Here is a 24,601-nt window from a genome sequence, read left to right on the forward strand (position 1 = left end):
ATGTCGTCTTTCCAGGCCAGGCATCTTTAAAAGACCCAGACGGCACATGCAGGTGTGTGCACTACTGCGGTGTCCGCGGACACTGTTGCACAGGGCAGCCCTTCTGCCTACACTGGCCACAATCGCAATAGAATTAAACCATATAACAAGTACGTACAATGCACCTTCAAATAACAAGACCCACCCAGATCCTCCCCACTCCCAATGATGTCCGTGGACAGTAAAAATTGACTGTGGACTTGGCAGCACCTGCCACACTTTTATTCACCTTTAAAACAGCTCCATATCAACTTTATTCCATCCCCCACCCTTTCCAGGCCCTCTGTTGGCCACTAAATAACCAGAAATCTGTTTTCGAGACCTTTTTCTCGCAGCGCTGTCTGGGGTCTGCAGTGATGTCCACAGACTTGGCGGCACCTGCAAACTTTTTTTACCTATAAATACAGCTCCATATTAACGTTATTCCACTCCCCCACACTTTCCATGCACTCTTTCAGTCACCAAATAATCCCAAAAGTTTTTTAAACACTTTTTCCTCACTGCGCTATCCGCGGACACCAGTGGCTCACCGCAGATTTAACACGGGCACTGTTACCAAAAAATATGACGCAGCTCACATTTTTAATAATCCAATCAGCAGGCTTGTACGGCATGCCGGACCCTGATTGGTCCAGAGGTGTCCACATACACAGAATTAAGAAATAAGTCCTCGGACGGAACCCAGATATCACAATTTTTTATACCTACTTTTTGGCCTTCTTATTAAAACTACTGTATGGCTTTACACCATTTTGTCTATGAGGATTTCCACAAATGTAGGGAATCCCCTATAATGTTGCCCCCCTTGGATGAAATGGCACCAGACTTTGCATAATCATTCTTAGGGGGCATCTAATTATTTAGCAAAGTCTGGTGAGGATTCGTCTTGGAGGGAGGGGCAAAGTTATAAGTCACCCAAAAGGTGCTCTTTCTATGAGCTGAGCAATTTAACCATAACTACAGGCCGATGGGGTCCCAGAAAAATACCCAAAATGAACAATGTCAGCCAGAAAAATAGAAGACCAATTCCAGTGTATTTGGGTCACTTGGGAAAAGAAAACAAAGTATCACATGTTTCGTAGCCTGCTGGCCACTTGTTCACGTACAATTCATTCAATGCTAGGACTGTGTTAAAAAGGGGCCTTTCAAAGTCGCTATGGTTGTCTACATGCAGTCCCTTCATTATTTCTGTGAATGCAATGTGCCTAAGGCAACCAAGTGACAACATTGCCAAAAATGCTGGCCATTTTTTAACAAATTGTACATTCGCTCTCAGCAATACAGAAAGTACAAAAACAATGTAAGAACATTTCTGCAACTTTGGTTATTGCACAGTGCCATTGAAAACATTGATGTTTCACAATGCTAATAAAAATTAAACCAAAATCGCAAGCATAATAAAAATAGCAGCTTTGATGTATAAAAAGCAAGTTGTTGTCTCTGTCCACTGTGAAAGATATCAACGGCTTTAACATTAATGGGCAAAAGCATCCGAAATTAAAGTGCATATGAAAATGAGGTGCACAATGCCTTTAAGATACTAAATGATAAGATGGTAAAGGTGCATAGTCCATTAGGCAAAGTGTGTATTGCAAAATGCCTTTTGTTGTTACTAAATCAACCAAGCAATCTGATAACAAATTGTAAATACCAAACACTAGCTGCCAATATGAATATATATACCAAATTACTGCATATACAGAGGTACAGTGCATAGTGCAAACATATTAGATCTGATTTTGGAATATGGGTGATAGAAAAAGCCCCAAGCCTATCATTTCACGATCGTGCAGAACAATCTCAAAACTAACAAACAAAACCATAAATGATACAATGAGAAATGGAGAAAACAGAACAAAATGAGATAAAATGAATTGAAAAATCTGAAACAAAAAATCTAAATCAAACAACGCAACAAAACATGACTGAAACAACTCATTGTGACCCAAAAATGGATTACAGTTGTTCGTCTAAGTTATGTCCTTTCAGTTTCTTTGTCTCAAAGTCCAAAATGAATTCTGTTTCTGTTTGGCGCAGCTCAAGCTCTCTCTTTCCACCTCTGCAGTGTTTCTCAACATTATGTATTGTGAAAGGCCTACGTCCATCCAGTTTACCATTATGTATATCCCGAAAATGTATGGCCATTGGATAGGATATAGCTCTCATATGCTGTCAAATGCAGAGCTTGAGTTTGCCAATAGTGCTTGCGACATACCAAAGTTCACAGGGGCACATCAGAACATATACCACAAATTCTGTATTACATGATATGTTGATATTCAGTTGAACCTTATGGCCCAACAAAGGATGCATGCAATTGGTCATGTTTTCTGGAAACTTGCATCCCTTACAGTTTGTGCATTTATATAATTGTGGAGGACGCACATTCAACCATGTAGCGGGAGTACACATTTTGTCTGGGAGCATCAAACTGCGAACCAAACAATCTTTTGGAGAGACAGATTTTCTGAACTTGATGATTACTCTTTCACCTAAAATTGGAGACAGGTTCTCATCCAATTGCAGCATGTGCCAATGACGATGTAGAATTTGGCGAATGAATTTGGAATGGACCCCAAAGATAGGAATGTGTCCTGTTTGGTTGATATCTTCATTGTTAGCTGGTACCTTAATAGTCAATAAGAGCAGGTCTTGATCTAAACTCTGTGCTTTTAAATAGGCTCTTATCAAAATAGCCTTGGGATATCTTTGGTTAAGGAAGTTCTGTGCTGTTGTTCTACATTCTCTATCAAAAGATTCCAGTTTTGCGCAGTTATTTCATAGCCTGAAAAATTTGCCATATGGTATACTCCATTTGAGTGCATGGGGGTGACTGCTACTGGCAAACAATGGCATGTTGGAACTTGTAGGTTTGCGGTATAATTCAGTCACAATATCCCCTTGTTTGAATTTTACTAGGAAATCCAGAAACATGATTGATTCTCTACTATGTGTTTCTGTAAACTTTAGATCGAACGTATTGACATTAAGAATTTGTACAAATTCTTTCCATTCTTTTTCATCTCCATTCCAGAGAATGATGAAATCATCAATATAGTGCAGCCATAGGATAATCCTGTCTGTATATTTACTATTTTCTTCTGTCCAAACAATGGGTTTTTCCCACCAACCCATCATAAGTTTAGTGTAGTGTGGGGCAAAAGAGGTGCCCATAGCTGTGCCTTGCAATTAGATGTAATTATTGTCATTATAAAGGAAAACATTGTTGGTCAGGCAAATGTCAATCATTTCAATGATCATCTCACCATGGGATTAAACACTCAATGTCCTAATTTCCAGGAAATGCTTGCATGCTCATTTACCATCAGAGTGTTGAATATCATATAATATAATATCATATCATATCATATCATATCAAGTGTATAACAAAACAACATCCAGTGTTGCTAACACAAAGTTGTATTCCCTCGCCACACCATTGATTTTACTCAAAAGGTCATTGGTGTCCAGAAGATATGAAGGATGGGTAAGAACCAGAGGAAGCGAAGTTTCATCAACATATTTTGAAATGTTTTCCAATAATGCTCCATTTAGGGTCACTGTAGGTCTACCCAGAGGTTTCATCTTGTTCTTATGCAATGTGGGCAGAAGATACATTGTAGGTATTATGGGGAACTTGATGTAAAGATAGTTGCAGTCATCCTGATCAAGATGCCCTTCTTTGTCCAAATGGAAAGTAAGGTAGTCACTTTTAAATTAATCTCAAATGATGGTTCAAAATCTAATTTCTTGTAACACCGACTATCAGATAATTGTTGTTTGGCTTCCATGGCATAATCAATTTTATTTTGGATGGCTATATGTGTGCCCCTATCTGGAGTGTGAATGATACAGACAGGGAGATCCTGTTATTCTAAGAATGTTCCTCTCTTTTTTGGTAAAATTATTCTTTGTATGACTTTGTTGTAGCCGGCCTTCTTAAGATCATGTATGACCAAGTCCTGAGAGGCTTCAACGTGCCCACCTGGTTGAACCAGCGGATTAAATATGGATTTGTTCTATAATTTGCTCTTCGCAGGCCAATTCATACTGAAGTTTAACATATCCAAGTTAAGTTTTGGGAGCCACTGCGTCTATCAAGGCCCCGGATTATAAATGTTCCAAGTCCAGTAGAATGCTATGATCTATATATGAATATAGCTACTTCTGTATTCCCTTTCAGATTGATGTTAAGTCTGGCTTTAGGTGGATTCAAACAGAAAACACTTTTTAACCCGATTTTCCGCATATATTTGTCAAAGTCAATCCTAGTTTTGGCATAATCAAAATATGCCATAGGGCAAAAATTGAAGCCATATTTGAGGACTTTATATTGTTCTTATGTCAATACATGATTGGAAAGATTTATAATGCATTTATCTCCATTAACAGTACTTATTTTGCAATTTTTTTTGCCAGAGTGAGTCGACCTGACTGCCTTGTCTGTATCAGATGCGCTTGATCTGCTGTCCCGCCTTGTTTTCCTCTTCCTTTTTGTCCCACTAGTATGCCTCAGCCTCTGCCTCTTCCTCAATTTGTCTGTTGCTCTTTCGGCCATCTATTCCAAACAGTCTCATCTCCTCTACAAAATGTATTCTTCTGAGAGGCTGTTCACTTTCACTATTCTTAGCTTCAGAGTCTGTGGTTGAGGCAACTTCACTCGAGGAGGGCGTTATGCTGTCATGTGTTGCTACTTCAGTCATAGTGGTTTTTCTTAAAAAATAGAAATGGCATACAAAGGTATAAACTTGATCTTTTTCATAATCTTCCTTATCTCTAAGGAACTTGTGTTGCTTCCTGAGTTTGACTTCACCTTCGAAAATGTGTAGGGCCCCTTCTATACTGATTTATAATTTGTGCCCTTCTTCACTTGTTTCAATGTGTGAAAGCAATGCAGTCACCTCCTCTATTCTGATCAGGGTCTTCTGTCGATCAATGCGGGCGTATTTGAATAGAATATTCAGAAATTGCACTGAACATATGTTAGTGGAATCACCCCATTCACGTAACATTTCTGGATCTTGCTCCTCAAAGCAGGCTCAGGTGAGGATTCAGAGATCTTGTGGAATTCTGCCTACATCTATATAATTCTGCAATTAATGTTCCTCCCACCATTTGCTTATTTCTCTCTTCTGTAGGTTCTCCAGTTCCGTTAGTAAAACAGTCTCATTATTTCCTACATTGCTTTGCGGAACAGTGATATTCTTGTAGTTGCTACTCGCTTTCTGTGTTTCGCAAAAAAGAGACTGAACTTGTTCTCAACATTTACTTTCCATGTGCAACTGTGACATCATCATGTATTATGAATTAATAGCACTGGATGTTCCTCGCTGGCAGCATTTGCAAATAATAAAATCAAGGCTTTGGGCTCCTTAATGCAACATGGTAAGTTACCATAAGGCATGCTGAATAGCAGGCAAGGGCAGAAAAACCACAGAAGCACATGCAAGAAAGTTAGGCATCAACGTACTGGTGCATTAGATTCCCCGTTCACCCTCCGATGGAGGGGGAGTCCTCCACTCACGGCTTGTGGTGTTGTCACCTAAACCCAGGCTTCCTGCCTTAATTGGACATTCCTTTATTTAGAATTCTTGTACTATTGCTCTTTAGATTGCTACTGCCTTAACATTCACACCCATTTTAAGAGTATAGCCTGCCCTCAGCCCATGTTATGACACAAAGTTGAAGAATATATATCGCTTGACTCTGTCTGTTTCACCTTCGTAATTGGGATAACTGTTGGTTTGTAATAGTGTGAGGGCTGAGTATGTGTTTTAGCCTCTAATCGTCTGTGTACTGCTGCAGGACAGCAGTCCTCATCTCAGACAGTCATTTGATGCAGTATTTTATGCACCAATCTATGTATTTCTTTACTTCTCTATGAAGTGTTTTATGTCCATTGCCTATTTTCTGAGTATGTTCTCTCAACTCTTGTATTTTAACCCCCACAATGCTAGATAGTGTGACACTCAGGAACCAGAAATGTGTTCTAAAATGTTGCTATGAAATATTTATAACCTTTACTACTATTTATTGATGTAATCTTCACATGGATACCAGTTTAATGTATGCAAAGGGGGATATGATGATGCCTTAATTTTCAATTAAAGGTTGTTCTTCACAGATAGAGTAAATACAGCCACACAACTCTAAAAAATGAAATGGTGCCCTGAATTCCCCAAGGCTGACAATGGGAGTCTAATGAGGTACCATAGCCACTGATTCTGCCATGATTTACAAATACATGTACAGATTACATTAATGCCTCTGATGACTCGAACCACCAAGAAACTCTATCTAGAGTAGGCATGTGTATGGGACTCATAAAATGTGAACCATTTGTTCTTATGGGTTTGGATTCAGAGCCACTAATTTAATACATATATGTATTTGTAAATCATGGCAGATTTGCTGCTCCTGTACATCATTCTATTGGTGAACGGTGACATTCGTCATCCTGAGGTTCATAAAGAAACTAAGAAAAAAAGATAACGATTCTGCACAGTGCAAAAATGTTTTGGTTGACAGTAGAATTCTATGCTTGTGATGTTTCAGTGGAGAAAACATGTATAAAGTGGCAAATGTATTTTTCTTGATATTATTAAGATTGACAGTATTTTCCTTCTAGCTTTCTCTTGCAAGAACATGTCAGTTGGAAATATGTGCCACATGATGTATTACCCTGTATCTCCTCACAATGGTGGTCCCAGACATATATAGTGCATTTGTAGGTATAGGTTTGGGATACCAATTGGCACTAATGCAGAATCAGTACCGGTAATACATTTTAGAATTAACCCTTTACAATAAGACTGTATTAACCTTTCCTGACATATGCAAACCCAAGTTCTATTGGATACTGTTATGTAACTATATATGTGAAAACTCTGCACTACCCGAAAGCAGGGGTCTGCAAATCTGGTACCTGATAGCACCAACCACACCAGGTTCTCAGGATAACCACTCACCATGTGAATGCAGATACACCATTTTAAAATGCATCTTTGTGGATATCCTTAAAACTTAGAGTGGGTTTGGCTCATGGTGACTTGTATGCTCCTGCCTTAAGGAATCTGAGATGGAAACCAACCATATTCCTCTATGAATGTCTAGGCATGAGGCGTCACACATTATTGCCTTTTTTTGGATTTTTTCAGTCAGTTTCCAAAATAAGTCAATTCTCTTGTGGATGCACATAGGTATTATGCTGGGTACCTGGAGTATGAGAATGCCAACATGTATAGATTTTCAATAGGTTTGGTGTGCTCCAGACAGTAAAAACAATGTAGAACAGGAAAGTTTTCTGATATTCAAACAGAAACACAAAGTAGGAATCAGAAAAAGAGTCTTAGGACCCTTGACATGGAACAATCTGCCCTAGAATTGAGACTCCAGGGAAACCCTTGTCTCTTCTGAGAAAAACCTCAACACACTACTCTACTAGGAGACATCCTCTAACTGCATCATCATTTCTCCTTTTATCTTGACTCATTTCACAGTTAAATCCTTATGTTAGAAACCCCTGCCTCCAAACTTCATTCATGTCATTGACTGGCCCTCTAGCTGCCCTGAGTCTCTTTTGGCTTCTTCCAGAACACACTGGGGCCCTTCTGTCGAATTTCCTTCCACTCTTCTAACCCATCCCTTGTTTACCCTACAAAGAGACCACCCCTGGAGCCTGCTGTGAACCATTTATGAACCAGAAGGCCTATAAACCTGGATTCTTCCAACTCCTACCATTGAGTTGGAACCACTCTGACTTCAAGAAGAAGATGTAAGCTGCCAAATTAAATCTGTGCACCTAGTGGCTAGTGGCTGGTTATTGTGTATATTATACAGTGGGCACGGCCAAAGGCCAAAGTTAGTGGCTGGTTAGTGTTGTGTAATGCACAGTGGGCCCAGCCTAAGGCCATCACTTATTGCATTTTATTTACAGTGGACATGGCCAAAAGATGTACAAACTGCTCAAGGTGAAAGGTCATGACAAGTGGACAATTTGTATATTAGAATATACAGTCGGCACAGCCAAAGGGCGTGGCCACTGGCTAGTATTGTGTTGATGACCATGACTACTGGCTGGTTAGTGTATATAATACACAGTGAGCACGGCCGAAGGATATAGATAGAGACTGCTTAATGTTGTATAATACATAGTGGGCACATCCAAAGTTCATCGCTTATGGCATGTTAATATTTTAAAATACACAGTGGACATGGCCACCAGATGTACAAACTGCTCATGGTCAGAGGCCATGGCTAGTGGCCCATTTATATATTAGAATGTATAGTAGGCACAGACGGAGATGTGGCCACTGGCCTGTATTGTGCTAAAGCCAATGTCTAATGACTGATCAGTGTATATAATATACAGTAGACACAGTTGAAATCTGGATGCACTGGTAAATACCAAAATCTATGGTTGGTAGCTTGTTAGTGTTTTAAAATATTCCATGCACATGGGTGAAGGTTGAGACCGCTGTCCATAACTGAAGGCCATGACTAGTACCCATTCATGTGATAACATATATTTGGCCATGCACACTGACCATGGCTGAAGGCCATGCTTAATGTAAGTTACTGTTGTAATGTAATTAGTGATATCATCAGTGATGTGATCTGTGTTGTCATCATTGTTGTCATAGCATGCACAATAGGGGGGCGCAGAGTTAAGGTGGCTTTATCTGAATTTCATGGGTTTGTTATGTTAAGTTCTCACCTTAACGTCACTGCAACTAAAGTTTTTCCTTTACAATGTATTACTCACCTTAACATCCCTGCAACTGAACCTTTTTCCATGAATATATATGTATATTTAAAAAAAAAAAGGTTTTATAGCCACACCTACCAAAGAAGCATGAAATGAGCTAATAGGACATTGACATTCTTCAACGCAGCTGCAGACCTTTGCGCCTAATCCACCAGCCAATCATATCACGTGCTGCAGCTCTGCGCCTACACTTGACTTTTAGGCACATAAATGAATGATTCAATCACATGTTGCAATGTATTGACGCGTGTACGCCTATGCCGTTTCACGTAACCCGCGCATGCAAAATGAGCCAATAGGATGTCAAAATGCTTTAACGCGGCTATGCAACTTTGTGGATAATGCACCAGCCAATGAAATCACGTGCTCCAGCTCTGCGCCTACACGTGACTTTTATGCACGTGATCGAACTATCCAATCAGATGTTGAGATGTATTGATGTGGGTATGCATACACCGTATGACGACATCCACGTGTACAACAAGACTGTTCAATCCGCTGGAAATAATCACCACACCCTTAAAAAAGAAATGTACATTTATCATTGCTTTCTGTACTTGCTGGTGATAGGGTTTCTGAGTAACTGCAAGCATGTCTGGCACTTTACCCCTTACATTCTTCATCCTTTTTATCCAGTTTTCACCTAATCCTATTTTCCATTGTCTTGTGATTGGTTCAATACATTTTTTTTTTACTTTTGTTTTTTTTTATTTTTTCAATTTTTTGATGCATTGTCTTTTTCGTGTTGTCATTTTTATTATGTCACATATTCCTCCTACTATGGACATTCCAACATGCCCAACCACAACAGTAACAGCAGTGATGATGATGTTATCAATTGGGTTCCAAATATATTGCCAACAAAGAAGAAGGCAACTGGAATGAAAACCACTGATGACAGTTGGCACTTCTTCCAAGTCAAACAACACTGTTCTAGTAAAGAGGCAGATGAGGTACTTTGCACATTCTGCAATGAAACTATATGCCGTGGACTTTCCAATGTTCCATCGCAAAGCCTCGGAACATCTATAATCATTAACCATCTAGTGCAAGTCTACTAAGATGATGCGAATGATGATTATATAAAAGCACACAAGCATCATAAAAGAAAAATGCATGGGTCCCATTCCTTGCGTAGACAAAAATCAGCACCACCAGCAGAACCTTTGTCCATCAGTGCAACAAAATCACCAACTGGAATTGAAACCTCAACTTTAACAGCAGTGACAACTGCAGAGACTGTTCTTTTACCGACTCAGGATCAAGTGGCAATTTCTTCCCCCTATCTTTCTAAAATAAAAAAAAATAAAAATACTTAAAATTATATTATAAAATTGAACACTAACTGCAGAAATATATGACAATTTCAATTGCAATTTAATTTATGCAGTTGCAGTAATCAAAATCCCCCAATTGTTTGTTTGTTTGTAATTGCGGTGGCACTGCTAACAGGTGAAGAAGTTTAGCGCGAATACAAGCACCCTTGTCATTGATCGCTTTAGCTACGTAAGCAAAATCCTGCAATTCATTGGCTGATGCTAAAGCCAGGGCTAACAAAATGAATATAAAAAATATATGCAACTCTGTGTTTGTACATATCTGCATTATAGATTGTTTATTCAGATTGATCAAATAACTTACCAAATACCTTTATTCATGTTCTCTTCTTTTTTCCATATTAGTAACTCTGAAACAAAATGAAATGCAGTTTATAACAAAATAAAATAAAATTATTTATGTTTTGTTTCATAATGGTACCAAGTGAATACTGGTTGTATTCCCAGTACACAACCATTACCAGGTTGTACACATTAACCATGCTTCATTTATTTTAACTATTCTAAAATAATTATATATAAATATACAAATTATACACTATCTCACTTTCTACAAGTATATGTATTTAACATGTAAAATAAACATTGTAATAAAAAAACACCCTTCAGAAATACAGTATAGGAAGAAAATGCAGTATTATCACTTCAACTATGCGAACCATTTAAGTAACTACAAACTGGGGTTTGCATCAGCAAATTCTAAAAGGATTTGCCCACAATATCAACAGTTCTTGCACTAATAAAGCCATTTCACTGCAATGAAGATATGTTCAAATACTGTACAAACATTATTTAATATTAAATGATGACAAATTCACATATTAATGTATGCAACCTTAACCAGGAAACCAAGACATACAACCTAATTATGTCTTCAGTTTTACAAATAAATAAATGAAGACTTGACAACAGTGTGACATTATTTCGAGTATTAATCTTTTTAAAGAATAGTCATACCTATATTTCACATACCAAGTAGACAATAAAAACGTTTGTGTGTAAACATATTAACACTTAGCAAAATCTACACTAATATCCTAACATGTAATTTCCATACTTCTTATAAAATCTGTGTGCGTCCTTTGTTTGGCCACCTACACACCTGAGAAGTAGATAATTACATTTTATAATGTGCAGATCATATTTAAATTTCTTAAAAACTATGAATTTTTGTTTAAACTTCTATTTGCACTGATAGTTGCACGCAATGTGCAATACTTTTTTTTACCATATAAATATGCATTCTAAATTATAAACATTATATCTTCATTGCCATTTAATAATGTATTTCATAATTTGATGTGCATCCTTTTCTGGCCACCAACACACCTAAGAAGCTAGCGACAAATTTCTTAAACCTGACATACAAAATAGAAAAACATGCACAGTTTAATTACTGGATAAATTGGACAACTTTTCTGAAAACCTCACACTGCATACAGAATGTATTTATACATTCAACAAACGTACCCTTTCAGTAAGGTATTTTATTTTTTTATTTAATTTAGAATACTTTAAAAAAACACATTGTGTGCATACTTATTTTCACCACCTATACACATAATAAATAAACACAGTATACCTAAATTGTTCCCTAAAACTTGTATCAGTAGTTACACTGTCTTTCTTTTTTAAACATTGTACTACATGGTTTTTGTATCTACAACCTACTGTTTACTTGTTTCATATATAAACAGTCACGCCTTTCTACACACCCTCACTCTCAAAATAATGTTCATGGAACCATTCATGTAACCTAGTACATATAGGGAACATGTGTACATATTAAAATATACAGTGTTTTAAGCAATACAATAGAAGTAGAAGATTGCAGAATTCTATGTTCTCTTTTAGTTTATATACGCTTCAGAATATTACCATTACATTTATTTCACACTATTTATAAAGTAGATCATAGTACCAATCCATCTCCTACTTTATATAAAACACTTATTACACTATTCTTCCCTTTCAAACTTTGATTTTGCATGTTTATATTCACAAGCATATTACACATATATTTAAAAACTTTGGTTCTAACAACATTAAGTAAGCATTCTTTAAACCCTTTGGTAATCTAGCTTGGTATGTGACTATAGAGTCATTACAAACAAGCCACTGTTCTTCTGTACGTGCCCATGTTGTGAAATGTCCACATTCAATGGATGCTCCTTCATGAAAAATTATTTTACACATTTTAAAAACTTTCTTGCCAACAGAAACTTGACCACATTTATAATTCATTATTGACATGTTACTTTTCCTACCATCTACACTGTATCTTTGAAACATAATGAATACATATTTATTAAAAACTAGATTTTGCTGTGTTGATTTAAATTACAGCAACCATCACTGCATTGCATGTCATGGAATGATTTAGTTAAAAGATAAAAAAAAGGTCCAGTATGATTGTTTAGATCGCGGGACGGCGGCATTGGATTCCAGAGCTTGGTGGCGATGACCGGGAAGCTGGCCCCACCGGCCCTTACGTGGCTAAATCCAGTAATGAGACAGTGGGCATAGGTGGAATGACTGTTCTTGTGGAATGAAATTTCATAATTTCTTGATAAAAGTATGGTTGGGCAGTGTTACTGAGGCAACAGTGGGTGATGGATATAGCATTGAAGGTGATAGGCTCCTGTTTGGGGAGCTGATGAACGTTTCTTCTGGCAGCTGAGATGTGCTCATGTCTGAGCAAATTTAATACAGCTTGAAGGGCATTTTTTCAGTATAAATTGTAGTTTGTTGATATTGCGTAAGGAGGTATCTGCAAATAGTGCGTTGAAATAGTCAAGTCTGGATCCTATGATGCTCTCGCGATAGTGAGGCAGCTTTTAGTGGATAGAAATTGACTGCTTGCATTGATGAGTTTTGTTGCGTGGACAGCAGAAGAAGCAACGGCACTGACCAGATGAGTTAAGGTAAGGGCAACATCTAGGTAAATCTTGTGTTTTTACAGCTGGGGCGATGGGGATGGTGATACCGTCGATGGTAAAGGAGCGGTACATGGCGTCTAGTATGTTGACCAGAGATTGCGAGCCAGTGAGGAGGATTTCTGTTTTGTCGTCATTAAGGCAAAGTAGGTGTGAAGCCATTCAGGACTGGATAGTCTGGAAAGTTGAGCATAGAGAGGCAGAGTCCTTAGTGTAGTTTCCTGTAAGGGGAAGGAGAATTTGTATGTCATCCACGTAGTTAGTATCAGAGACACCCCAGTATCTGGGTGGTCAAAGAGAGGTTTGGTGTAGATAATGTAAAGAGCGGGGGAGACACATCATCCTTGGAATATGCTGTATGATATGGATGATGAGGGGCCGAGGTGTTTTCTGCAAAGACTGTCATGTTTCTGTCAGCCAAGAAGGATATGATATGATATGATATGATTTTGCATTTATAACGTGCCTATACACAAGTGTTTCAAGGCGTGATCCCATTAGTTGCTTCTGGTGGGAAGTTGACAGCAGAGGTTAGGCGCTGGTACAGGATTTTTTGGGCCACCAGCTTGATGGCTTTAGACAGATCTAGGAGTAGTAGAAGGACCAGTATACCTGCATCCTTAATTTCATCTAGCTGTTTTTTTAGGTCAAGGAGTGCAGAATCTGTGCCATAGATGTGGCTAGACTAAAGTTGGATCTGTAGATAGGCTGCTCTGTCTTGTATCTTTAGGATGTATGCAACAGTGGTGCTGGGTCTGTAGTTGGTGGAGAGGGAAGGGTCCAGAGATGTTTTTTGAGGAGAGGGTGGGCCCAGGCTCCCTTCAGATTGGGGGGGGGCCAAACAGGCAGAGAAAGAGGTGCTGATAATGGCTCTGATGATGGGTTTGAGAGCATCTGTGATGTCTTTAATGACTGCGGCTTGGTATACATCTCCTTTACAGTGGGATTGTTTAAAGCCTTTCATAATGAGAGTCACGTCTGCCTCAAATACGGGGTGGAAACAGAATGGTGGAAAGGCTGGTGGTGTTGCTTAATGAAGGTTTGTGTCGGTTTGTTGTGGTGCGATACTGGTGGTAGCTTGTTTATTTAGATTTTCTTCTTTTGTCTGAGAAAGCGGCTTGAATGTTAGTGCACCAGTCCACTTCTTTAATGAGGTGGGAAGCGCAGAGGTATGTGTTTACAACTTTCACAGGATGGTGAAAAGCTCATGAGTATTTGGCTTTGCATTGGATATTCTGATGTTATATATTGTAACTTTAACCTTAAGTATAGCCTGTTTGTACGTTTTCACTGTGGTAGAGAAGTAGGTTTTGTCAGCATCTGAATGGATCTTCCTCCATTTGGACTCAGCCATGTACTTCTTGGGGCAGAAAGCTTGTAAGTCGGCGTGTACCATGAGTTATGATATGATATGATATTTTATTTGTATCGCGCTCGTACACAAGTGTTTCAGAGCGTGACAAGGCAAGGGAGGGGAAACCGGGGAGAAACAAAACAACGATCTTACTAGGCCCAGTGACATTGAGAACGTGGAAGTGCATGGGAAAGGGAAAGGAGAAAAGTGCATGGAAGGGGGAGAGTGGAAAGTGCAGAGCAGAGGAGAACAGATAAATAATAATAAATACAAATAAATAGATAATGAAGCAATAACAGAGGGAGTGCGGTCAGCAAGTGGCAAGAGCTGTGTTTACGGCAGCAGAACTGGGTAAGTCTGATAAGTGCATAAAAGAAGAAAAATGAGGTGTGGGGGACTGTGGGGGTTACAGGTACAGTCCCCAGTGCAAGGGTTGGCCAGGAGGCAGTGCAGAAGGATGGCAGGGTGAGATGGTACCTGGGCCCGGGGGACAGAGGGTGGCCAGGTGCACAGTGCAAAGAGAGCGGATCAGCAGGGCAGAGGGGGAGCAAAGGCAGATACAAAGAGGAAGGTCTTGAGGTGCTGGAGATGGTTCTTCTCAAGTTTTAGAGTGGCAGGGAGGCTATTCCAGAGGGAGGCCCCAGCCAAAGACAGAGATCTCCCCCCAGCTCATTTCTTTGAAATGTGACTGATCCTGAGGGAGGTAGTGGAGCGAAGGGCTCGAGAGGGGAGGTATTTGTGTAGGGATAGCTGAAGGTATTTTGGGCCCAGGCCCCAGAAAGCCTTGTGGACAATGCAGAGGGTTTTAAATGTGATCCTTGCAACCACTGGGAGCCAATGTAGAGAGTTTTCAGAGCTGGAGATATACGATCTGAGGGCTTGAGGCCAAGGACAAGTCTTGCAGTCCTGTTGTGGATTAGTTGAAGAGGGCGAAGAGTAGAGGCAGGTCACTTTAGAAAAAGGCTGTTACAATAGTCCAACCTAGAGAGAACCATAGCTTGGGAGACAGTGAGCGTCTGGGCGAAGGAGAGGAAAGGAAGAGTACCTCTGAGGAGGTGCAGTAGGAAGTTTTACTTTTTAGAGACATCTGAGATGTGGGAGGAGAAGGAAAGTGTGGAGTCAAAGATGACCCTGAGGTTCTTAGCCTCGCAGGTGGGGATGGGAGAAGGGCCAAGAGAGGCCGGCCAGAGAGAGAGGGGAAAGGATGGAGAAGGTGTGCCGATGCGGAGGATCTCAGTCTTGCTGGCATTCAGGCAAAGATCATTGGCAGCACACCAATCTTGAATGGCAGTTTGGCAATCCGAGATAAGTGAGGGAGAGGAGGTGGCCGAGGGCAGCCTGAAAATGATTTCAGTGTCGTCAGCGTAGCACTGGAAATGTGAGCATAGAGTGACAATGCAGTGGGCAAATGTTGCCAGGTATTGGTTGAAAAGCCAGGACGAGAGGTTAGACCCCTGGGGAACACCACAGGTAGAGAGGAAGATAGATGATAGGAAGGATCCCAGTTGGACTTGGGAAGGTCGATCAGAAAGGAAAGAGGTCAGCCAGGCTAGAGCCTGATCAGTGATACCCAGGTTCTCCTGGAGACGGTTGAGCAGGATGGGATGGTTGACCGTGTCAAAGGCAGAAGAGAGATTGAGTAGGATGAGGACAGAGGGAAAGTAAGAGTCAAGGTTGGAGAGCAGATCTTCACGGATGTTCAGGAGAGCAGTTTCCGTACTTCTAGCCGCTCTGAAACCAGACTGGTGGTCATGGAGATAGCCAACAGAATCAGAATGAAGGTTAAGCTGGGAGATGGCCAGCTTTTCCAGGAGTTTGCCCAGAAAGGGAGTAATGGAGATTGGGCGATAGTTAGCAGGACAGGAAGGATGCCCAAAGGGTTTCTTCAGAAGAGGATGCACAAGGGAGTGTTTCAGAGGGGAGGGGAAGGATCCTGAGGCAAAGGAATGGTTATCGAAATCAGTAAGGGCTGGGGCGAGGGTGTCAATGTGGTCCTTGATGGTTTTAGAGGAACAGGGATGAACTTGTTTTGATGAGGCTTTCATAGATCGGGCTTGTCTAACGACCTCATCAGGGGAGAAGAGAGGAAAGGAAGAGAAGGAGGGAGGGGGTGGTTAAAGGGGGAAAGGTGGGTTAGCAAGTGCAGACTGAGGGGGAATAGGAAGGGGAGGGGAGGAGAGGGTGGATAAGATGTCCTGGGTTTTGGAGATAAAGTGAGAGGCAAGGTCATTGCAGAGAGCCTAGGAGGCAAGAGGATGGGTAGAGACTGCAGCAGGGTTGGCAAGCTCCTTGCAGATTTTAAAGAGTTCAGCCGAGTTGTTAGATGCTGCAGAGACACGGGCTTGAATGTGGACTCTCTTTTTGGTGCGAACAGAGAGTCTGTATTGCCTTTGGAGCTGGCGACAGGCCAGTTTGTCAGAGGATGAACAAGAAGCCCTCCATTTCCTCTCAGCCACCCTACACTTACGTTTAAGTGTAGCAAGGTCGGAGTCATACCAGGAGTTACACTTGGCTTTAGACTTCAGGCGGATCCTCATTACAGGGGCAAGAGCATCAAGAGTAATAGAAATGGAAGAGTAGAGAAGGGAAAGGGTTGTGTCCGGGTGTGAGTTAGCTGGAGGAAGAGAGGGGGGAGAGAAGGTGGCAGCGAAAGCCTCAACTGGCACACACTTCATAGGACGGATGTCCAAGAAGGTAGGTGGCAGTGTAGGTGTGAGCTTGGCTTGGGGGAAGAGAGTGAGAGATGCGAGGAGAGAAGGCAGTGGTCCCTGCAGGATAGAGGAGTGGTCAGAGGGATAGAAAGGGGAGGCCTGAGGAGATCAAGACATCGAGTGTGTGTCCAGCAGAGTGTGTTGGGCCAGAGGGGAGGATAGAGAGTGAGAGGGAATTGCAAAGGTCGCGAAAGAGCAGAGATGAGGGACAGGCAGAATCTAGGTGGATGTTGAGGTCAACAAGGAGGAGGAGTTGAGTGGTAGAGGTCAGGAGGGAGGAGGAGAGGTCAGCCCACTCAGAAAGAAAAGAAGTGATTTGCCCAGGGGGCCGGTAGATAGTAGCAACAGTAAGAGAGTGGCTAGTAGAGATTGAGAGCCTGCAGACAAGGCATTCAAAGGCAGAGTAAATCTGAGTGGGAATGATGGTGGCAGGAGGAATCCATTCTGGAAAGATCATGGCTACACCCCCTCCGGGCCGGGTGGATCTGGGTGCGGAGAGGATCTTGTAACCATCAGGGAGCAGAGTGTCAAAGCTCGTGACAGAGCTGGCCATGAACCATGTCTCCGTAAGACCGAGGACATCAAGGTCTAGTTCTTCAAGGAGGTGGCAGATGTCAGAGGAGTTTTTGACAGCAGAGCAAGAGTTGAGAGTGGCAAGGTGAAGAAGGTTGCCGGCCTTGAAGAACTTCTGGGGAGGGGTACAAATCAGAGGTACGCCCTGTGGAGTTGTGGAGTTGCCTTGAAGAGGGGCAGAGGAGGAGTGAAGAGTGGGCAAGGTAGCCAAGGAAAGAGAGAAGGGGACAGACATAGATGAAAGAAAGTTGATGAGGCGAGGGAACCGCCTATCAAAGAGGAGGAGATTGGCCTGGGGACCTTGGACCATGACAGTGCCGTTTAGGTAGACATTAAGGATGACTCTGGAGGAGTCGAATGAGGCCATGAGGACATCCCAGAGAGTGCCACTGTTAATGGGAGAGGAGGAGGCAGGACAGAGCACAGAGATCATATGGGGGGTCCATAGATCTGGCGAAGGAACAACAAAGAGGATGTCGGTGAGGGTCTGTCTGAAAGAGGGGCTGGTATAAGTATCAGCGATGGGGAGACCAGGGTTTGAGGCCAAGATATCCTTTTTGAACTACTTCTTTCCAGACTTAGTGAGAAGGGAAGGATAGTTGATAGAGAAGCAGTTGGAATAGATGGGAGAAACAGAAAGCGCCATGAGTGAGAAGAGAGGAGGCAGAGGGAGGAGTAAGCAAGTACAGCAGTATAAAGCAGTCACTGGGCTAGCAGGTAACAATCAGTGGCCATAGTTAAATGCAAAACACACCCAAGTTTGAGTTTCCAGTTAAATCCAAAAACACCCCCAAGTTTGACTTTCCAGTTAAATGCAAAAACACACCCAAGTTTGACTTTCCAGTCAAATGCAAAAACACACCCAAGTTTGACTTTCCAGTTAAATGCAAAAACACACCCAAGTTTGATTTTCCAATTTAAATGCAAAAACACACCCAAGTTTGACTTTCCAGTTAAATGCAAAAACACACCCAAGTCCAATTTAAAAGAGGGCCCAGTGGTTAAGGAAATAAAAATGGGAGTGAGATGGTGAGGGTGAGTATGGTAACGGCATTCAGGTGAGTACATAAGAGGGAGGGAAAACTAACCCATGCAAAATGTGGTAACACTCATGGTAGTCCGAATAGTCCAGGGGTAGCAGCCTCAGGGAGGGTTGGGCTGTGGCAGAAGCAGGAGTCTCATTTAGTGACCTGTACAGCAAACAAGGAAGCTGACAAGGGCTTAGATGTGGGCCTTTGTAGATGGTGCCAGCTCCCGCCTCTCGGTTGCTCCAATTGGGCAATGAAGCCCCAGGCAACTAATGGGGGTGGGAGTCAGGCAGGGCTAGAGGACATCAGGCAGTCGAAGAAAAGGTGAGGCCATCTTGGAGTGGCCCAAAAACCAATGTGAGCAGGTCAGAATGTAGCAGGCACAGTGTTTAACCCACAAGCTGGGTTCACAAGGAATCAGAGGAGCTTCAGTGTGCAATGCACTGCCAGGGCAGCAAAATCCGAAAATAAAAATGTGTTTTTTTTTTAAATCGCGCTTCACGCACTTAAATGCACACAGATTTTAAGGGCTTACCCTGCAGGCTGGTTTGCTCTCCGGAGCATGTAGAAATTAGAAGAAATGGCCAGCCAAGCCACACTTGTGGATGATCAGCCCAGCGAAAGCATGGAAGTGAATGGAAGAGCCAGCCTCCTCGTGGGCCCTGTAGATGGTGTCGGCTCCCGCCTCTTGGTTGCTCCGATTGGGCAATGAAGGCCCAGGCAACCAATGGGGGTGGGAGTCAGGCAGGGCTGGAGGACATCAGGCAGTCGAAGAAAAAGTGAGGCCATCTTGGAGGGGCCCAAAAACCAATGTGAGCAGGTCAGACGGTAGCAGGCACAGTGTTAAACCCACAAGCTGGGTTCACAAGGAATCAGAGGAGCTGGTGGTGGATCGAGTGTTTGGTTCTACGTTGGGCAAGAAGCAAGAAGCTGCATTGTATTGCTCAAATAGGATGGCTGGGTTGATGTGGGTGAGCGATAGGGGTTTAAGATCTCCCAGCATTGGGAGGTGGCAGCCTTTTTTTAGGTTACATGAACTACAGACCAATTAATGCCTGCCAGCCAGTCCAAGGTGCGACCAAGGGTATGTGTGGGGCCGTATTTTTGGTGTGAAACCTAAGGCATTGAGTGAGTTAGCTAAGGCAGAGGCATTTATGTCATCCTTATCATTGAAACCGAAGTTGAGATCCCTGAGGAGTATGAGTTTGGAGGTAAATTTCAGGTTGACAGATACCATGTGCACGAGATCCCCTTCGAAGGATATGATTTGGCCAGAGGAGCAGTAAATTAGATGTATTGCGTGGGTAGACGTGTGGGAGAGTGATATTTTAGCGGAGAGAATCTCAGAATTGGGCAATGGGGTGGTGCTAATTTCTCCTATGGAGGGGGTCTCTCTCACAATCAGTGCTACTCTCTCCCTCTGGTACCAGATCTGTCTCTGCGGATGATGGTATATCCCGGTGGGATGGTGACAGATAAGGCTGGGCCAGAGGCGTCGTATAGCCAGGTTTCAGAGATCTTGAGGAGGCCCAAGTTGTTGGAGGTAATGAGGTCTTAGATGTTGATGGTATGTGCCGGGATAGACCTGGCATTGACTAGTGCACAGTTATGTGCTAAGGAGGGTAAGTTTGATTGATATGCCATTAAGGGACATGCATGTTTGCAGATGGAGTCGGGATTGTGCAGGGTGGGGTAGTACACAATGGCTTATAGTTAGTTGTTGCTGGGCATGTAGGGGGTGGCAATGCATGAGCATAAGCTAGAGTTCCTACAATCCAATGTTGTGGGGGGGAGTATGGTAGGCAGGGAGGCATAGTTTGTGAGGAGAGCCAGGGCAACCCTAATGTATGTAGGCATGGTAGATGGGAGATCTTGTAGGCAGGTTGGTTGTAGTCCAGGTTGGGTAGGGTGGGGTATGATGATGGGGATGAAGGGATGAGGTTAGGGGTAGGTGGGCATGCCCATGGAGGGAAAAATCTTGTAGGCTGAAATATACAATGCAGAGGCAACAATTCTGGTAGGAAACAGCTATAAGGGAAGGTGATATGAGACACACACTTTTTTCCTCAGAGATGCGGATGGCCTTCTTGGCTCTGACAGGCCCAGACATGTATGGTAGGGGTCTTGTGTGGGGGCTGGCTGTACCTGTCAGCATATTTCTTGCTCCCAGTTAGGTTGTATTGCTGGACAATCGGGTCTTTCAAGTGGCTGAACTCCATGAAGGGCTGGAGCACTTTTGTGCTGTCTGGATGCCTCTGGGTTGATGCAATCCCATGAAAAGATGATGGCGACCATCCTTAAAGGGAGCGTGATCTCTGAGGCTTCAGTGGTACATTGCTGATCCCTTCTTCTCCCATGGTCTGCTGCAGCAGCTGTTGTGCCCACAGTGTGGGCTACTTCAATAATGGAATCCAAGACCACAGTCAAGACAGGTATGGGCCTTAAATGGGGGCCTTGTGTGGGGGCCAGCTGCGCCTACCAGTGTATTTCTGGCTACCAGTTAGCTCGCATTGCTGGCCAATCAGGTGCTTCAGGGGGAAGAGCTCTGTGAGTGACTGGAGCGTTGTTTTCTGATTGGATGCATCTGGGTTGATGCTATCCGATGAAAAGATGGAAGCGGCCATCTTTAAAGGGAGTGCAAGCTCTGGTGCTTCAGAGGGACACTGCTGATCCCTTCTTCTCTCCTAGTCTGCTGTGGCGGCTGTTGTGCCCACAGTTCAGGCTTCTTCAATAATGGAATCCAGGATCCCAGCCCAGGCAGTTTGTGTGGGGGCTGGCTGTGCCTGCTGGCATATTTCCGGGTTCCCAGTTAGGTCGTATTGCTGGCCAATCAGATTGAACTCTGAAAGGTAGGGAAACAAATCAAAACATAAAGAAAATATGAGAATAATTCACACACAATTTTATTCACTTGTGTATGCCAAGTGCATGATGAATCATGAAAAAGTACTGCATTCTGCTTGTGAAAGTCACACAAAAATGAATATGCCTGGACAAATACTTTTGTGCAAGCAGATTTTCATCATATGCTGTGGTCGAAGTGGGCAGGAGCGGTGCTCCTCTACATTTTTTTTTAAATATTTTACTGTTCCTATAGTTTTATTTTAAAATGAAACCGTTCTGGTATGGTTTAGTTTTAAAATAAAAGTGTAGGAAGAAGTTGAAACTTACACTTCAGTGCCCAGCACTGAACATTTCCTTAAACAGTAGGTGTGTTTGTTTGGGGGTTTGGATTGCACAAGGGATGAGGTGTGGCGATGGAGTTTGAGGGGGAGGGGGCAAGCCAGCCGGGAACATAGTTCCACTACTTCTTTTCGTACACTTCGACCACTGATCACATGAAGGAATTGGCAGCGTGAGGGGGAGTCCTGGAACTAGCTGCCACATTCAAGAGCGTACCCATGCCTCATGAGGTGTGTTCTCTTGTATGCTCTCAACTGTGTGGATGTTTCCCCTGCGCCTGATCATCCCAGTCTCTGGACAGGCCTGGGTGAAAGCACAATACAGCACTGGCCATCACAGTGACAAAGACTATTTCTTCGCAGCCCATATCTGTACAACAAAAGCTTCAGGAGAAGCAGACCTATGCACCTGTCAAGTTCAAATAATAGAAACAATATTATCTGTATTGAACCAATAAAAGGAGGTAGTGCTGTATCTCTCCTGCTCCTGCTAGTGTACCTTCCTGCATCAGCATCCTCCTGTCGGCACCTGCACTGTGCAACCACCCAGTGGTGTTGGTAGGTCTGTTAAAGATCCAGGGCTATGCTAATTTCGGGACTGTCGGGACTCTGGGCTATCTCGCCTTTTGGTTGTAACCCCTGAGCTTCTATCTGGGGCTACAACCAAATGACCAAGGGTTATAGCCTCCCCGCAAGCCCACCCCTAGCTGTGCCTCTGCACCATCATTAACATAAGCAAGAACAGCATCAGAGGTAGAAATAACAGGGTTCTATGTTCTTAGATCGACAGGCTTTTTTTTGCCGGAAATGTTCGGCCAACAAAACTCATCTAATGTTTTTTTAATATATGAACGGGGTCCTTCGAACACCACGTTCCCTATTTTATACTCCTTATACCCCACACGCACCAAACACTTTTATGTCCTTACCCACCCATCCCCTTTATTTTTCGATAATTCTTTTCGGCTGAAAATTTTCGGTAATAAACGCCACGAAAAAAATGCCTGTCGATGTAATAACTTCTTACCAAATAACAGTGGGGTAGCCAGACCGCTGCAGGTTACCTCCATTGTAAGGAGCTTCTGCTGCCATTATTAATGTACTATTCTTCTCTTCAACTCGATTTGTCTTGTGTCATATGTCAAAAGGGGAGGTGGGCTCATCTGAATTTGTCGCTAATGTGTTTATTTATTAATAGTTCTGTTGGGGGATTCAACATGAAACCAGTTTTCTCATTCCTCCTCTTATGCTTACCGCAGACAAATTATCAAAATAAATTATTATGGAAAAATAACTATAATAATAGATACATATTTTTTTTTTGGGCTGAACAATGCAAACATTGACATTCGTAGAGAGAACCCTCTGTGACTCAAGACCTGATCTGATTTGAAGTGCTAAATGAAGGAGATTTATATTGGGGTGGTATCTATATGATATGAGGCATGACATAGGAGCCAAGAGATCATGCAAATGGCAGAAACATAAAATGCGATTTACTTAGTATTAACAGAAATACATTCTTGGTGCTCAATAATGAGGCCTGCTAATGTATGGCTGGGCTCTGTCGTCTTGCTAAATATTGAAATCCGCTGGGTATCAACAAATATGTCTTTACTCTCAAGTTTTTGGTTTGCTTACCTATTACCATGAATTTTGTGAGTTAAATTATGAAAGATGGGGTGGTGGCAAAGAAGCAGAATTCATATAAACATTTAGAAAATGTGCTATTGTTGAGACAAACATATCATAATATAGCTGAGGCTGATAATCAGGCTTTACAATCTGGAATATCTATAATCAAGTCAGTATAAAATGCCTTGCTCTCTCACTTAGCAAAACCAAACCAAGCCAGGCTACAGGGAAACAAGCATCTCTACATAGCTAGGATGCATAATTAATTATTCAAACCTCATGTTGCCCGGCTACTAAGGGTCACCATTTTTTAACCAAGTTGTTTTGGCATACAAAGAGAACATTTCTATTCCCCAGAGTGACTGCACCCTGGACCCAACCCTAATTATCATTGAGCCATAGTCATAGTCAGTACTTTTCTTTTAGTACTGAGAAATAACATGTGGTCAGATGAATACGTTTGGGCCAAAAGTATGATCGTTCGATATTTGGTAAGAATTGCATGACACAGTTAAAACCTTAGCGAGCAGTCCCACCATGGGCTTTGCTTTTTTCTGGCAAGGCGTATTTCCATGCGTACTCTGGTGCAGGCAATAAATCGTAATCCAGGATAATGTTGAGCACATTTTGACGGTGTACATAATATAAGTCTCCCAATTCACCTGTAAAATCTGCACCTGTAAATTGTTTAGAAAATTAAAAGCAATGTACTGACATGCTTTTTTCGTACATTCAATATTATTTGCTTACATTGATGTTAATGAGATTAAGCAGTACCTGGTATTAATGCTACGATTTTCTTTTTGTAGCTTGCCCATCTGGAACATATAAGCCAGAAGGCTACCCTGGAGGATTAAGCACCTGCCTCCCGTGTCCTGATAAAAGCCACACCTCTCCACCTGGTAGTACGTCTGCAGAGGATTGTATATGCAAGGAGGGATACCGCGCTTTTCGCCAATCATGTGAAGGTGAGTCTTCCAGACTTAACACTTAAAATGCAGACAACAAGCCATATTGTTATAACATTTCAACACTGTAA

At 42.2% G+C, this 24,601-nt stretch overlaps 1 protein-coding gene across 2 annotated transcripts in view; it reads left to right on the forward strand.

Moving 5' to 3' along the window:
* Window positions 1-24,601, forward strand: part of SVEP1 (sushi, von Willebrand factor type A, EGF and pentraxin domain containing 1) — a 1,471,106-nt gene that overhangs the window by 470,983 nt on the left and 975,522 nt on the right. For both annotated transcript variants that reach the window (XM_069630907.1, XM_069630908.1), the window contains exon 4: window positions 24,372-24,530. In XM_069630907.1, the coding sequence (XP_069487008.1) occupies window positions 24,372-24,530 (159 nt within the window). The remainder of the gene's footprint in view (window positions 1-24,371; window positions 24,531-24,601) is intronic.

Source organism: Ambystoma mexicanum, chromosome 6q, assembly GCF_040938575.1.
Source record: "Ambystoma mexicanum isolate Mex_15411 chromosome 6q, UKY_AmexF1_1, whole genome shotgun sequence".
Classification (NCBI taxonomy): Eukaryota; Metazoa; Chordata; class Amphibia; order Caudata; family Ambystomatidae; genus Ambystoma; species Ambystoma mexicanum.